This window comes from Aphis gossypii, chromosome 3, assembly GCF_020184175.1.
Source record: "Aphis gossypii isolate Hap1 chromosome 3, ASM2018417v2, whole genome shotgun sequence".
Taxonomy (NCBI): domain Eukaryota; kingdom Metazoa; phylum Arthropoda; class Insecta; order Hemiptera; family Aphididae; genus Aphis; species Aphis gossypii.
Window position 1 is genome coordinate 51,572,041 of NC_065532.1, and position 18,380 is coordinate 51,590,420.

The window sequence follows — 18,380 nt, forward strand, 5'->3', positions numbered from 1 at the left end:
TTTCGAAAATTTTATTATAATTGAAATGTAGTAATATACGATATGTAAATATTTCAAACCATGGAAATAAGTATTTTTGAACTACAACAAAATAACTAAAATCGTTATTATTCGTTTAAATCTATAAATTCTTCTAAATTTGAACTTCAAATATTTAGAACAAAATCGTTTCTAAATTTTTGAGGTCTGGTTTTTTTCTATTGATTGTCATGGTAACGTAATTATAGTAGTCACTGGTTGCTTGGTATAACATTAGGTATTGTAAATATGTTTTTTAGATTATGTAATGATATTATGAACCATGTGCAAAACTGTAACGGTAATAAAAACAATTTTTCGTATTTTAAAAAATTACAGTTTTCTAAAAGGGAATATTATAATACCTATAAATATTTGGTGAAAATATCAAGCATCTATGTTAGTTCGTTTTTGAACCACAATAAAATAAAAAAATCCATTTTTATGAAAACTAGTTTTTCGTAAAAATTGCCAGTTTTTCGTGATTCCTGATTATTTTTGAAAGTACTGGATATGTTTACTTTTGACCTCCCAAAAGTATCAATTAGATTCACTTTTTTATTAAAAAAAAAATTGAAAATCAAAACAAATTTTAACTATATAAATTGAGTACACACAAAAAAAAAATTATAATCACGTCGTTGTAAAATCAATATAGAATTTTATACCATATAATTATAAAATTATTTATAATACAATTACTTTAAAATAATAAAAACAAAATTACCTCGTAATAAATTATTTTAACTTATGAGATTAGTCAGTTATAGCTAGATATAACACGACAGTTTGTGAAAATGATAGTTGATAGTATTCAGTTTAGTGTCTTTATATGAATATATATATATATATATATATTAACCGTTGTTTATTAACCACAAGTAAATTATAAAAACATGATATTTCTTAATTATTTAAATTTAAATTTTAAGAATTCCTTTAAATTATATATTATAATAAGAATAAAAATCTTTTAAAAGTTAAAAGCGGGTACTATCACATTTATAATTTTCTTTATAATATATTTTCATTTTATTGCACTGGCCATCAAGTGGTATAGAACCAAAGACGTTTATTTGTATTTTTTATGTTGTTCAGACTATAAAATTTCATAGATCAATTTTTATGGTCTGACATATATGTTTAAAATGGCATTGTATTTTCTCATTGTGCTATAAATTATAATATACAAACATAATGTTATTTGTTTTTATATATAGTTCATAAGACCGTTTTAAATGTTTTCATATTTATTTACTTTATGTGATCAGTTGATAAAAGAAAATTATTTCTATGTACCTTAATATATTATATATTTTTTTATTTTTTACTAGGTACTTATGTTCTAGAATGTACTAAAGCAAATAATAACAAATAACGTTACAACTTATAACGAAATATAAACTTTTATTATTAAATTGTGTATTAGTATTATATATTTTTTAAATATATAATTTTATTTTATGTATCTCCTGCATACAAAGAAATATTTAAAAATTATAACATGAAATGTATTATTCATATTACATAATTTAAATTCAATAAAAAATTACCTTCATTTATTTAGTAAAGCTTTACTATTGGATATTAAAATGACGAAACGGAATGCTAATATTTCCAGATGATAACCTACCGACCTTTTTATTTTTTGTTCTTTAGTTTACTACCTACTGCAACCTTACTCTACAACTCGAGTCAGATGACAGTTTTAGTACCCTTGACAAATTTTTTTTTTTTATCATTTTCGATCACGCAAATACTAATTTTTTTGCTTTCCAAACTTTAACGGCTAAATAGAGTACGTAGACGCGTACAATTAAAATTATTTACATTTTTTAAGTTTTTATTGCTAGGTTAAAATATGTATTTTCTAATTCGTGCCATATGCTGAATTCAAAAAAATATGATATAGGTAACTTAATAAAATCATTAGTCAAAAACTATATTAATAAATGAATTTCAATTTATAAATATATGACATTATCATGTTATATAAGTATATAACCACATTATTTTTATAATACTGTGAAATGTATATCACAGTTGACAATTAAGAATTTCTAAATGTAAAAATTATATATCTTAAGATCAGAAATTGAAAATAACGATAAAATGTTACACGACTTGGTAAATTTAAAGCATTATTATGTTGAAATTCGCATTTTTATTGTAGAGATGATTTTGACAATAACAATGAAATAAACAATATTATTTAATACTATAAAATATATGTTTTAATGGCACATTTTCACCTTACGAAAATTGACTACTTACATAAAAACATAGAGCTAAAAATAAGTTTAGAAGAAAAATTCTTATCATATAAAATTGTGTTACCGTATAAATGTTTTAAATAAAATAAAATATGAACTTTTTAACTTTATACTAGTTAGCGAGGGGTAGTTGAAAATAATTTTATAAAAATAATTATAATTGTTTACATTAGTTGAGTATAGAATTGTATTTATATAGATAAATTTAAACACATATTGTGTAATAATTAGGGCTCGGAGTGTAAAGCATATTAAGCAACTAAAAAAAGCAAACGATTGTAATTAACTCGTAAACTAAAATTAGTTATACAATGTTATACAATACATGAGGATATGACATTCTCTTATAAACATTCAAAAATTATTTTTATAAATCACTAAAAGTTGCGAGTGCAAATTTTATCCTATTACATAATATTATAATATGACGTATTATCCATTTGTCAGTCGTTCCTATTCGTTTTTTTATTCTCAGCTTAATATGTAATACGTAAAAAAAGTAAGGTATTTAATATTTATTAAGTAATTAATAGAAAAACAATATAATAACAATCGCTCAAGATCTTTCCCCTTAACCTAATCTTATAGAAATTAAATTAATGATACATTTTTAATTAAATAAATACTTTATATTTTTTTTGGGCATAATCATTTTACAATTGTAGTATAATCTTTTAAGCTTAAAAACATATACATCATTTATAATATTATACTCGTAAATATAGTTGTTTGCGCTTGTGGAACAGTGATATAAACTAATTATTATTTTATTTATAAGTAAGAAAAAAAAATTACTTTTAAATAACAATTGTTTCTTGCTAAGCAGATAAGCATTGCTTTCTTATAAAATAAAACATCATATTGTTCTTTGTCTATTCTACAAGCCACAACCAACGAAAGAAGGAAACACATCTTGACAGCTTTATTTATTTTTTTTTGCTACTATTTTAGGTTATTACGTTAGAACTCAATTATTTTTAAATTGTAATTTTTTATATAGTTCAATTTCCAATCCTTTCATCTTAATAACGAATGTATTTTTAATGATCGATATAATACACGTCACATCTTGATATAAATGTTTATAAAATATAATTAAATAAATATACAAATAAAAGTTACTGGATTTTTTTTTTCGAGATAACATTAAAAAAGGTTGTTGTATACTTAAATATTTATGATGTAAATATTATCTATTACCTGTCTCAAACTGAACTGTTATATTAATGTATTGTTTAGACTTAATAGAATATTGTGGTTGTTTGGTATTTTTTTTTTTTTTTTTAGTAATTAAAATTTGCGTACTATCGATTATTGCATACATCACATTGGCCACGGAAATTTAAAAGTTACGTTTGAATGAATATATATAATAGTATATATACGAAATATTTTATAGCCTTCTGAAAACTTATTTTTTGTTTAATAAAAATAAATATAAATTATAAAATAAACCTATAGTTTAGAGTAAGAATTTAAATATTTTTTTAATATTTCATTGTGATAAGTTTATATGAGTGTATATTATAATTGTCTATATGTAATGTGGATAGACATGACGTATCAAGATGAAAATATAATGATAACATTTTTGTGACTAAACTCTGATACGACAATGTTACTGCAGACAAAACGTTCTGTAGCCCGTGATGTTATTAATTTTTTCATGAAATAAAATTTTTTATTATTTTTCTAATATTATAAAAGTCACATAAATATTATGTTGTATGTAGAATGTAGATACTAAACTTGTAGCTATGTAATTTGGGAGATTCATAGGACGGGAGCCAGAAGATAAAGTTTGATAAAAGATTATCAAACTTGTAGAACGAAAAATTAATTAATCTAAGTGATAAGATAGTATTCGTTAAATGTACAGACTGAATAACTAATTGAAATTATTTATATCTAACAACCCTTTAAAGTTTGATGTCCATAAACAAACAATAAAAATCAATATTTTCATAATCTTGTGTTGTCCAATTCAGTTCTTTAGATTATACAAATCAAATAAAAAATAAACTTTTATAACAAAATTGTATAATTTTTATATACCTTACCAACTATACTACTATAGTATAAAAATACAATTGTACATTTTAATTTTTGTTGTTATTTTGTTTTAACTGTTAATGTCTTTGTCTTTTATAATACTAAACACGTTTAAATATCAGATAAAAGTTTATTTTGAAAAATCTTGGGAATTATACACTACCATCGATTCCATTTTTTTCTTGACAAAAAAACTTTTTTATACTTTTATTTATCACGGACACTGGCAAGTATAAAAAAAATCTACAAAGTTTATGGGTAGTAGAACTGAAAGTAATTTTATATGCATTACAATATTATAAAAAAAGTCTCACTCTCGGCATAAATTATTATTTTTTTTTCATTTTACATGGGAAAGTCTGTTTGTTCCAATTATTTTGTTTTAAAATATTCGATAGAAACTTACGTATATAAAATAAACAAGTTAGTATATATATATTTAAATAGCTGCGTTTTATATTTAAAAACTATATTATTTCTTAATATATTCAATTATTCAATTTTAATAAAATAAAAACAATAATTCGGAGCATATTTAATACGTATATTATACATACATATATATATAAAATAATTATTCCACAGTACAGTTCATTTTACAAATGTTTGTTTTGAAGTAAACATTGCTTACATTGTTATATTAACTATTAGTTTATATCCTTTTAGGATTAAATTGTGGAAACTGAATTTCGGGTATCTTGAAAAGGCGTGTCTTTTGTAAAGTGTAAGGGATCGGGTTAGTTCGACTTATCCAGAATTATAGCGAAAAACTTTAATCATTTTCTTTTATGACTTTCCTATACCATAGATTTTTGTTATAGACATAATATCAACATTGAAATAGTACTATCTCGCTGAGGAATACAATTTTGTGTCCAGAACTTTTTTAATTTGTTTAGTAGTTTCAAAACGTTTGATATTGAATTCATATTTATGTATGAGATTGTACCAAGTGCATGAAGTAAAATGGTTTTGTATTAGCTCATTTTATTTCTTATTGTTGGTATATAAATTATTTTTTTAGTAGAATTGAAATTTAGAATATAAAATAAATAAAAAATGATTAGTGTTTTATTTCTACACGAATGCATTATTTTGGCCTTTTAAAATCTATAATGATATCATGTTGATTGAGAACAATATACGTATTTTTTAAATCGTTATAATATATATATATATATATATATAAAACAATATTTAAACGTTGCAATTGTAAATGATGGCTATTTATAGGACCACGATTATTTTATTTCTGTTTATCTGTATTATAATATAAATATATATTTTAAATAACTGTAGCACATAATAACATATTTCAGTATGACTGTATTAAATAATTGTTTCTACATAAAAGCACCTACATCAATGCCGTCATTCATTTAGCAACACATTTTGTATACAACAACTAGGTACCTACCAAAAACAACGTTTTATATACTCACGATAAATGCGATGACCATAACGATGCTCGAGATATTATACATATTATATTATACGGGTACAATAAAATATTGACGTCGTTTCTATGTTGTGTGTGAACTCGATTTGTGGGGTATGGGTTGCATATTATATAACATTGTTGGGATGTGCTCCTATACGGCTGGAGAGGATTTACAGTCGACTTGAATAATATTTCCGGTACCTATAATAATAATAATAATAATAATAATAATAATATTACGAGAAAGTTCTACGACCACATTATAGAATTATATTGTGATAATAGTATTGTATAAGTAAAATAAAACAACCGTTTTATTATTGAGATAGTCGATCAAATAAACTAAACGAATATATTTTTGATTTTTAACACATCCTGTTGCTATTTTCTATATTATTCATAAAGAGGTTTTATATTATGAATATATCCCTATTCATGCTATCGATAATAAATTAAAAAAATTAAATCTATTTATGTAGGTACTTTTTACATTTAATAAATTAAAAATGTCATATTTTCGTTTATTTATTGCATCAAAAATATTATTTATGTATTACATTACATAGCGTTTCACTTTTGATGTATCAATAATGTAATGCAATATGACCTAACTTGGTATACATATAGTGTGTTGTACATATTATAGTTTTAAATTAAAATTCACTCATATACTGAGTACCGCTCATACTTCTTGGAAACTATTATTCTAATTAATTATGAAATCAAAAGATCGCAATCTAACCATAGAATTAGGCAAAGTTATAAAACTTTTCGTCTGCATATGAAATATATGTTTAAGAACACGATTTTCGTATCCTAAGTGTTTCGGATAAAATGTCTCTGTTTGGACTATGCGGACGTCTTATTTCTAATACCTGGTTATAATTCATAGATACTTAATCATAATACAAAATATTACCGTAAAATGTATGTAGGTTACATAAGTAATTACAAATGTAGTATTTTTCTGTGTACAAAAATAATGGTCATGATTTACGGTAATCTAATATTATATATTGTACCAAAGTATATATTTCATATTCAACAAGAAATTCCCTTAACGCGTATCGTGCTTGATCGTGGGTAGTCGACAGGAATGTACTCCAGACACTATACACATACGTTTATTTATAGTATTGTCGAATAGTGACATATTAAAGACATCGATGAGTTGTGTTATTGGATGTTGTATTACGACAAGTACAAGTCGTTTGCCGAATTGATTGACGGGCTCATATGTAGCGACGACCGGTAACGGATTATAATAATAATTAATAATACACAAACGGTACGTTTGGTGTGCATCATATTGTAATATGGTCGTGTCGCATACTTAGACACATACAGTCTAAATATTGTATTGAGTGTATATGTATGGACCGTTAAGTGGAAATTCGCAACGTTACACGTTTGCTATATTATACGAAAACAGCGCGTACAGAGTGGAGCACGCGTGTATACGGTCATAGCTCGTCGCTTATGTCATTGAGGCGATGCCAATGGTTAAGTTGACAGAGTACGTCCTTTACTTTTGGGACGTTGGAAATAAGTGTTGAGAAAAAATTTGTGATAAACGTGATAATATAGCAGTAATTCGTATCACCGAATGGTGCGCAAAAAATATTTTTTGAGTGAAATGTACAAATATTCACTAGATGTCTAGATATTATAAATAGTTGTTCTTAACCTATTTCTATTATATTAAATCGTTACTCTACCTAACTCTCCGTGCATTCGGTTTTAATGGTTATACCCCGATTTGTGAAAATCATATAAATGGACTTTAAGAGATTCGTCTTATAACTATTTAATTGTTTGAGTTGACGTGGTCCACATCATTCGCAAATACAAAATACAAGACTGCAGCGTAACACCAACGCTCGTAACTATCAACCACCACATTGGGACACAAACAGCGCGGCTTGGTCGCATCCCTCGTAATATTTCTGCTTTTAGTTTCAGTTCTAACTTCTTATTTACTTGTACCGAAATTGTTTGCGGTTTAGCCATTAAAAAGTGAAGCGAGGAACTGATTTACTTCTACTTCAACCCATCATATACAATATACATTAAATACTATGTATATAAATAATGTACATAATTATAAGTTTTGCGAGAGCAAATTATAAATGTGTAGACTTTATACATAATATTAACATTTATTTTTAAAATTATTTACATTATTATTATTTATTCACTAAAAATCATAAATTAATAAAATATTGACTCCAAAACAAGTGCTGCTGAAGGTCTCAAAGTGAATGATTTAGCACTAACAATATCTCTATGAATTGAATAAGAAATTAATTCGAATTTATAATAACTTTTAAAGTTATTTTCAATATTAATTTATTTATATACCTATATTTGTTAAATTAATTATCGTCGTAATCGTGATTTTTATCAAAACGCTGATCATCTCTCAAATAAGTATTTGTCATTCCCAATTCATCAGCCATAAAAACAATGGGTGTTTCTGTTAGTAACAGCAGTTGTATCATGTGCAGACCATGTTAATTCCAATCCATATCTACCATATCTAAATGTTGCCCGTTGAGCATCATGGTTTCAAATCTAATCCATAACAATATTTTACAATGTTTTTTTTTTATTATTATTTTATTAATCAAAATTCCTAAAAAAAAAAATATTTCTTATAAAACGTATCATATTACAGCACACTCAGAGTACATAATTTATTTATATCTGTAGAAGTATATTGTATATTATTTTTACTTACAATTCAACTTAACCATGCCCCAGTTGATAAATTTGATAACAATTCTGTTAGCGTATCAACAATATTGTTTTGCTGACAAATGATTTGATAAAATAAAGCATACAGTTAGTGGGAAATGGGCTCCAGGTTTTGACATTTGAAAATTTAAAATTAACAAAATTAGATAGGTATTAAAAATACAAATTTTTCCAACGATTTATGTTATTTTATTTTAATAAAAAAAAAGTACAATTTATAATATAATGCAACGGTTTTAATGAAAATTATTTTATATTTGATTCTAGTAAAAAATGAATTACCTACTTATAATAATGAAAATACTTTTAGAAATAGAGGCCAATACGTGATTTCTGCTCAGAATTATGGTTTCACACATTTAGAAATTTAATCAATCCGTTAGGGTGTTTTATAGAATGATGAAGTAAATTCAAAATCTTATTATACAGAATAGGGTAGTCCTTTTTATTATTACTATTATTTATTCAAAGTTACTCTCAGTAGCATTATTAGGATTTGAGTTGATTTACAAATGTGTAGGTATTTGGGTATGAATTATATAAAAGTTGATTATTTACTTTCAGTTCTGTTATTTTTATCTTCGTATTTTAAATTTATCTGATCTTTGAAGGTGTTAGTAACGATACTTTTCAATCCAAGTTCAATGCTTGATTTTTGCTCATGGTGAAGATCAATCAATTGCTTATTTACAGCTTAAAAACTGAGTATAATGAAACATAGAAATATTAAAAAATGACATTTTTGCGATGTATTGAAAAATCATCTTCAATACCATCTTAAGCACTGTTGTAAGAAACGATGTAGAATGTTATTTAAATAGCAAACAAATAATATTTATAAGTACATAATATAATCGTGTTATAGTAGGTACCTGTTATTTGATTAGAATATTTAAGCACTTATCGTAAAAGACTAAAAATAATGTGTTTAAATTGTTGTATTGTTTGATACATAATTAATCCTTATACTATCATAAATAAATCAAATTTAATTACATGTAATATGTATTTTAAAATTATAAATTGTACATTGGTATATATTATATTTATCTACTTGATTTTTTTCTTCTTTTCTACAAAATATCGTTGTCATTATAAATTAATGAGTTCAGTTATGATACTATTTAAGTCAGGGCAATTGAAAATATAAATTATAATATATTTTTATAAATATAACAATAATTTTTTTTGTATTATTAATATAATTAGATCATCTTAAATTACACGGTTAGACAATATATCCATAAATTATATGATTATCTATCTGTTTAAGCTTTAGTGTGTGCTGATTTAAAGAGTAATACATTGATATAGGTAATTAAAAGAATAAAAGATATTAGAAAGATTGGTTAGTCATTGATACAAAAAAGAAAAGCTTATAATTGACAATTATTTCAAGTATGATAATATTTAAATTACTTAGTACTAATTTAGTAACATTATCGGTATTAATATATTTTTCTTTCTTCTTCAGTTACGAGTATGTATTATAAATTATAATATATAAACTACACAGCCTAAGGTTATTATTATGCAATTTATATTTTTACGACATTATCTTAATTGTTGAGCTGTATTAATTTATGTTAGAATCTAATAATAATAATAATAATAATAAAAATGATTTCCCAATGGATAGATCATTTGTTAGTGAACGTGAATCGAATTTTTTTTTTTTTTAAAAAAACTGCAGCTATGGTTGTGAACGTGAATGAGCTCAGTTTGAATTGAATTTTCTAAACACAGTTTAAATTACAACTCGTATCTTATGTTCTTTTAAACTTATGTAATTATGAGGTTTTATTTCTATTGCACAAAGTAAAATTATCTCTTAATTTTTTTAAAACTTATTTTTAATAACCTACTTATAATACTATAGACACGAATTGATGAAAATTTTTATAAATTTACTTTTATCTGTCTAAAATTAAAAAAAAAAAAAAAAAAAACAATAACTTTTGGACATTGTTATTTGTTGGGATCTTCTTTGAATATTTTCGAACCTAATGTTTTATCTATTTTTGAAATTTATTATACCATCTTCATGGTTCATATTACATTAAATTATGCTAGAGGTTTGAACCTTACGATAAACTTCCAACAATATTCCTATATGAATTTATTTGATATTTTATTGAACATTATTTTATAGACTTACACATACATCTAAATGTAAAACTGTGCGGATAACCGATACCTTTATAAACTATTAAATAAATAAACACGAAATTATAACTAGAATAAGACTTTTGCATACTTTAAAGCAAATATATTTATAATGTCTTATAGTTTATGGTTTTAGTAACCTTGTGGTTAAATAATAAATATGATTGATAGGTCATTTAACTTCGACCTTTAATATGATTTAATTAGTTTCAGAATAATAAAATCGTGTTCAACAGAATTTCTGATGCCACTGGTAACAAAAGAAATGTTTGATATTCCGTACATATTATTATGTTAAGAAACTGCTACTTAATAATTAAAAAAAAAAAAAAAAAAAAATGAAATTCATTATTTGGTTTTAGATATCTGAACATTCTCGCATTCACTCATTTTAAAACTAGTTAACATTGAATAATGATAACTGATAATAAGGATGTTAGTATAATAAATATAATTAGTGTTAAATATTAGAAATACATACGCGAGGATCGATCATCGCTTATTAATTTGCCTATGTGTAGCCTGTTGTCAATGAAATATTTTTTTTTGAACTTTATTATCGAGTGCTCCAGTACGAATCTCGACTACATTGTTATTATGTTTTTAGTAAGATTATAATAACGTAAAAATAATAAAACATTTTCATTCCATAACTATTACCTACTTTTTTCTATCAATTGGGCATTATTATTATTGGAAATAGACGTGTAAATAATTCAATTCATTTTTAAGAAAATTAAAGTAATAAAAAGTATGCATGGAAATTGAATGTAAACATCTTTATTCGGTAATTTATTTTTTATTTTATATAATTTGAAATTAGTACTACCCCTCTATGATTAATGGCTTGAACGCATGCCTAGATTTATCCTTCCTCCATTCGTAAATTTGTTGATGGATCTGGGATTATGATATACAACCTTATAAAAAAAATAGTTTTTATTTATATATTATGTTGATGCATTATTCAATATATACATTATAATTACATACATTTTTATATCAGTGAATAAATATGATAATATAGCTTATACAAATTTGAAAATAAATACAAGATGGATTACAATTTTACGATATTTCATTAGCTACAGAACTGGCCAATTCAAAGGGTAATCGTTGAAGGAGAATGAGTGATTTATTATTGTAAAAAAAAAATTGTCCATTGCGCCTTTCAATCGTTACAAATGTTCACCAAATTTGTTACTCTTGGGGGTGTTGCATAGTAAAAACAGTCCCAAGAGGGTCAGCCAATTGATGTTGGGTTGAGTTTGCGAACGCCACGCCATTGTTCGAAAATACGTACACTCTCGACATATATCCGAAAACCTTTGGTAGTTTCAATAAACTACCAATCGAGTTCCAAGGAACCCTTTTGCGTTAAATTTGAGAGAAATACTCTCTTTCGAGAGGTTTTATATATGTTTATATTATGGTATGTACAATACAACAATAGTGTGTATAATATATAATATAATGGAAATGTTTGATCATAAAATGTTGAACAACGAGTATTATAACCTACAGGTACCTATCATACTTACAAGTCCAACCCTACAAAATACATACATAAAATAATACAATGCAATAGTAAGTAGGTATATAGTATATTTTTTAGTTTTGCTTAATTTTTTATGACTTGATCAATACATTTTTTTTTTACAGTGATTTCGTATATTAAATTAACGTAAATCGATCATATTTGATGATTATAATATTTCGTTTATTGGAATAACGGGATATTAATAATGAAAAAAAAAAAATAATAATCTGTCATAGACATAACCGTTATTTAATTTTCGTACCCCTACGGATCCATTTAAAAGCTAAATGGAGTGCTATTAGAGAAACCGCTTTCAACGGATTAATTAAATAAATTGTGACCCACCGAGGTTTACCGGCGTAGCTACCTCGTTTTTGTCACCGTTTCATCATCGGTTTTTCATTTTTGTTTTACCGCAGTTCTATGTTATTTTATTCAAATGTGAACTTAAAAATTTATTTTTGTTATTTGATGATAATTTTTATCGATATTTATTTCAGAACGGTGTGATTTACTCGGCTTTCAAATCCATAGTCGAACAAACCGAGTGTCCGGCGTACAGTAAAATACTGTGAGTACTTATTATTTATTATGTATATATAATTTTGTGTGATTTTTTTTTGGTTTTGAAAGTAGTAACACAAATTATTTTAATGGAATGCCGGATTTTATATTGTGCGTATAATGCGATATGGCCCTGAATATTTTATTATATTATTGTATTAAATTATAGTGGTGCAACGCAAATAATAACAATAACAAAAACATAGCAAACAGTTTGGTTTTTATTTGTGCCAATCGATATTCCACTCGGTTTTTACCCTTACGCGTCGAGTGACCACTTATACACTCGTGCTATGTTTATGACAGACTTTGGGTGTATGTTCATGATTTTGTTGGATTTGTAAACGACGGTGTTGATTTAATAATTCGACGTCCTATATACATTGTAGTCACTGCGTGCGTTGGCCGCGTAAGTATCGAAAAAAGCCATTCGATTTACGAATAAAACTAATCCTACAGAACTGTGTATAATAATATATAGTGCGATATCAATAGTATGGTCGGCACCACGACAATTTCGTTATTTGGAATTGAATAAGGCACACAAATGTACAACTGTACGTATAATAATATGTAAATTGAATTAAATTCGCTTCTAGAAGGTTAAACACGATATAAATTTCAACTTTCGAGACTAACCATACAAATAATATTATTATCGAAATAACTCTTTAACACGAAAACACGAACTATATATTACGACACTATTCGTGTTTTGGAATATTTTTTAAGATTTTAATCATCTTAAATACTTTCTGTAGATAGTCAAAACTATGAAAAATGTATATTTTAATTGTAATAGATATAGTAACAGAATTGTTATATCGATAAATAAATGTAAATTAAATATAAAAAGCTTTACCAATAAAATTACTAATGTAGGTACCTACTGTCAGTTTAATCCAATTGGATTATAATTTTAAATGTTATGAATAGAAGGCCATATGACATCACCAATATTATTTATGTCGATAAGTTGATTGTATGTAATAATAGAAAATTAAATTATTGAAACAAAATTTTAAAACTAGAAAATGCTCGATAATGTACTAGGTAACTATTAACGCTATTTCATTTTGAAAAAAACTTAAATTGTCTAACAATAATTGTATCATAATATTATAATAAAAATAAAATATTTTGCGTTTTTATACAGTTGAATTATTAAAATGTGTGGTATTTTCTAAAACACACACATACACACACACACACACATATATATATAAGCTTACAATTTAAACAAATTCTTTTTTTGTAATATAACTTATTTTTGTGAAACATAAAATCATATACAAAAATCAAAATAATCAAGAATATTTTATGGTTTTACCTGATAAAATATTTATAAATCTAGCCGGTTTCTTTTTTAATTTTAATTTAATAATATTCACTAGTTACTTTGTCTATTTTTTATTAGGAAAATATGATAAAATGATAAATTACCTAATTTAATTATGTAAATAAAATACATGGCTCTAAAACAAATACATCAATTGATTTCCTCAGAACTTAAAAAATATACTTTATCATAGGTAGTTCATTTTAAATCGAAAATGTAAATATGGTTTAGAACTGTAGCATAAATCATGTTTGATATCGTAAACAATTTCGTTTAAAATCCAGGAAAAATTGTTCACTTCTTCATAACAATAATGGCAAACCAAAAGCTCATTCTAAACACATTAAGATTTCTACACAATTTATTCGGGTACGAAGTTTTGCTTAGTCATACTTGTTTAACATTATCCTTGTACACAAAACAGTGTAACCTTGAAGCAAATGGATGTAAGAGCAAAGTAAAAAAGAAATACGTTGTAAAAATTGTATTTCAAACAGAGGCATCATTTATGGAAGAACAGGGAGGGACCACCACATGGACATTTGTCATGCCCCTATAGGTTTATAATGGAAAAAACGTCCGTAAAGCGAATCTCCACACACCGTTTGCCAAGTACCATCAGTTTTCATTTTTTTACGTTATACCAGATGTACGCTATTATTGAATTTAAGTGAAACTATTCGTCATAAAGCTCATATTTTGTAAGACTAAAGATTTTATTTTTTCATAAAATCATAACGCGTAGAATTATAGTAAAGTGGCACATTATAAAATGATTTTTTTTATATGTCATGAATAATTTAATATAACAAATTGATCGTCACGACCAATCGATTAAAATATTAACGTATCGTGTTAAAACACGCTATTCTCGATTATCTACATATCATATTATTATGTATTGTACAGACGACACAGATACAAGTGCATATTGGAACATTATTGTTTTAAACAAGCGTCATACATAATTTATGTCTACCAGACAAAAAAATTTTAAAATATAATGAGCAACTGTGTAAATGGTGGCGAGAAAAATGTGCTATTAGCGATTAAAAATTAAAAAACAATCTCTGCCGTTCAATCTCCGCGGGTCTTCCTCGCTCTTCGAGTTCGTCAAGATAGTTGGCGAAAGAGTGTGCGGGCGCACCGTTAAAACGGTGGATAGGTATTATCGGCGGTGCAGCGGTAAAAACGTTTTGTTTGTCCGGGAAAAACTCGAGCGCACTCACTTAATTACGTGGCCGTGTTATTGAGCCCTTCAATTAGACCTCTCTCTCCCTCACACCTTTTCTATTTTCCTCTCTCTCTCTCTCTCTCTCTCTCTCTCATTCACTCTCACCGCTGCCCACGTCTCTTCCTCCTTTTCTATCTTGACTCTCTCTTTCCGTCTGCCTCTCTCTCTATCTCGGTTCCACTTATCACGATCCCCCGCCGCCGCCGCCGCCACCAAAACCGCTAAATGTTTGGGTTAATTACACAGTTATAAACAGCCACCATCGCCGTGGGTGTATATGCCGCCGCTGTTGAACTATGTCAACAAAACTTTACGGAAGATTCATTAGGGTGCACATCAATTAGAAAACAACGACAAGGCGATGACGAATAAATAATCATAAAAAAAAACCCCCGAAAAACTATAAAAGATTTCTTAAATTCTACCGAAAACCGTGTTTCGTGGCTACCACAAACACGACTATAGTCAAGTTGATAGCATATTTAAATTCTTACTATCATTTTTTTTTTTATTTTATCTAGACTAATTTTATAACTATTCTCATTATCACTGATGTGAAACACCCCTAATTATTTCATATTATAGCATATTATACTACTGTATTTGTATATATATATATATATATTATCCTTAAAGATTCCGCCGAACGAGAATAAACTTATTCGAGATTCAGTGCACTGAAAAAAAAAAATAAACTATAAAGTTTTTGTTAAAGATATTAATATTAGTTTAATAGTGCACGCAATATAAATTGGTAATTAACTTAACTTAGTTCTATACTTTATACTTTTCGGACTCTGGGGATCCTCGGCAGCCTTAACACGTAACATATTATGTCAATATGTGACAAGATATAATTATAAATGTAATATTTACTTATATAATTTGTAATATAAAATAATTATTATAATTTTAGTTATGATAATATGAGATGTAAAAAAAAGTTATTTGAAAAAAAATAGTAAGGGATCAATGATATCTAAAAGATTTTCATCAGGGATCCGTGATTTACAAATAAGGTTAAAAACCATTGCTTTAGAATGTAGGAATTATTATGTTGTTGCCAATGATATAACTTTATAATCTGATATTTTTTGACAGAGAAAAATAATTAAGCATGTTTTTTTTTAATTTCAAACTTAAAATCCCAAATATTTATTTCTATACTCCTATTATCACCGAATATTGAACTTGCATGTTCTTTACACATTTTAAAAAAATATACGCGTAGAATAGTGAACTCAAAATTTAACGTCATCCACTATACCACCACACACTACACCTCTTAATTAAATTTTAAATTATTCACATTTAGTACATCTCTACACACATTAGCCATAATATAATATAGATACCTTTAGGGTTTATAATAAATACTTGTAATTATATTTAATTTATATCACTGAATATTTTAAACTTTTAATTTATAATATTTTTAATACTTTGAATGCAAAGCAGGATTTAAAATTTAAAAACTATTGTGTCACAACCCTCAACCCCCTCACCATTCACACAAACGCATACCCATAATAAATTAAATAGTTAGTTTTTATTATATTATTTTATCAGTAGTTAAAATTAGTTAATTGTATTTTAAAAGATTACAAATTAAAATCACTTTCTTTTAATTGTAATGATAATGTATGAACATTTTTTCCTGATCTTCATGAGTATTGATTGACAATGAAATGAAAAAAACTATGAATGTGTTTATTCGCAAAATTTAAAGAATTACTTTTATTAATATCTTTGTGTAACAGTGTACCTATCATCAATTCATAGATATCGCTTTCCAATAACACAACTGATATTTTAAGGGGACTGTTTTAATAATTTATATATTTTTTTATATTTAGACGAAAAACCGTTCAAATTTGTTATGTAACAGTATTATTTCCATTTTAAACCGTCAACTAATCCAAAATTAATAGAATTCGAATTCGTGTTTGTACGTATACTTAGGTACCTAAACTCGAGGGTGTCCCACGACGATTTACTTGTTTGAAGTAATGTAGATTCCATTATCCCATCGCTTTGAATAACTAAACATTCGCGGGGCATAGCATATTAATTCACGAAGAGACCTTTATGAAATAGATTTTAAATTGATATTAAAAATGTATTTATTCTTAATTACCTGGAGAATTCGTCTCAAACTTAAATGAAATTATATTATAATAACGCATTTTAATTATTTTAATTATCGCGTTAAATTAAACTGTAGTTTGACAAATGTTTAATCCATAAATAATTATTTTCGTATAGATTAAAGTGTTCATTTAGATTAATACAATTATTTTTTTAAGTAACATTTAATAATGTTATGTACCTACATTATTAAAATGTGATTTACCGACAAAGAATTAATATCACACAAATACGTTTTAATAATATACAATCATAAAATCTTGACATAATATTACACTTGTGTTATTTATCAATTACATTTTAAAAACGTTTGAGACACTCATATAAGGTCAAAAATTGATTACTCATTATGAAATAACTATATATTACTTTATGAAAAGTCATTAAACAGCTATTTTAAATCTGATAATAGATAAGATAATCACTGATAATTTTATTTAAACAAATAACTTGGTATTAAAAAAAAAAAAATCCGAGGTCCACTCAATACCTATTGTACAGCAGAGCGTTACCCATTTGATCGCTATTTTAATTAATTTTTTTTATTCATATGGTACTAAATAATGTTTTTTATTATAATAAATATTTATATTTTCAATCCATTCCTGAGGGCTGAGGTTTTTTAAAGTCAAGAAATTATTTATTTTCATTAAGTAACATGTTTTAATCCAAATTTACCAAAATTGTAGTCAAATTTGTAATTTTGATTTTTTTTAAAATTACTATTACATTATACTTCTTTATGTTATAACTTTGAATATGTTATGACTATACAATTAAACTGATAACTAATTATTAAAGTGATTTTAAGAAGTCCAAACTTCTGTAATGTAAATTTAATTGCTTTT

The 18,380-nt window shown here is 25.5% G+C and overlaps 1 protein-coding gene across 2 annotated transcripts in view; it reads left to right on the forward strand.

Annotated features, from left to right (window-relative positions):
• Nucleotides 1-18,380, forward strand: part of LOC114119225 (head-specific guanylate cyclase) — a 243,658-nt gene that overhangs the window by 41,651 nt on the left and 183,627 nt on the right. For both annotated transcript variants that reach the window (XM_027980726.2, XM_050202563.1), the window contains exon 3: nucleotides 12,748-12,818. In XM_027980726.2, coding sequence (XP_027836527.2) covers nucleotides 12,748-12,818 — 71 coding nt within the window. The remainder of the gene's footprint in view (nucleotides 1-12,747; nucleotides 12,819-18,380) is intronic.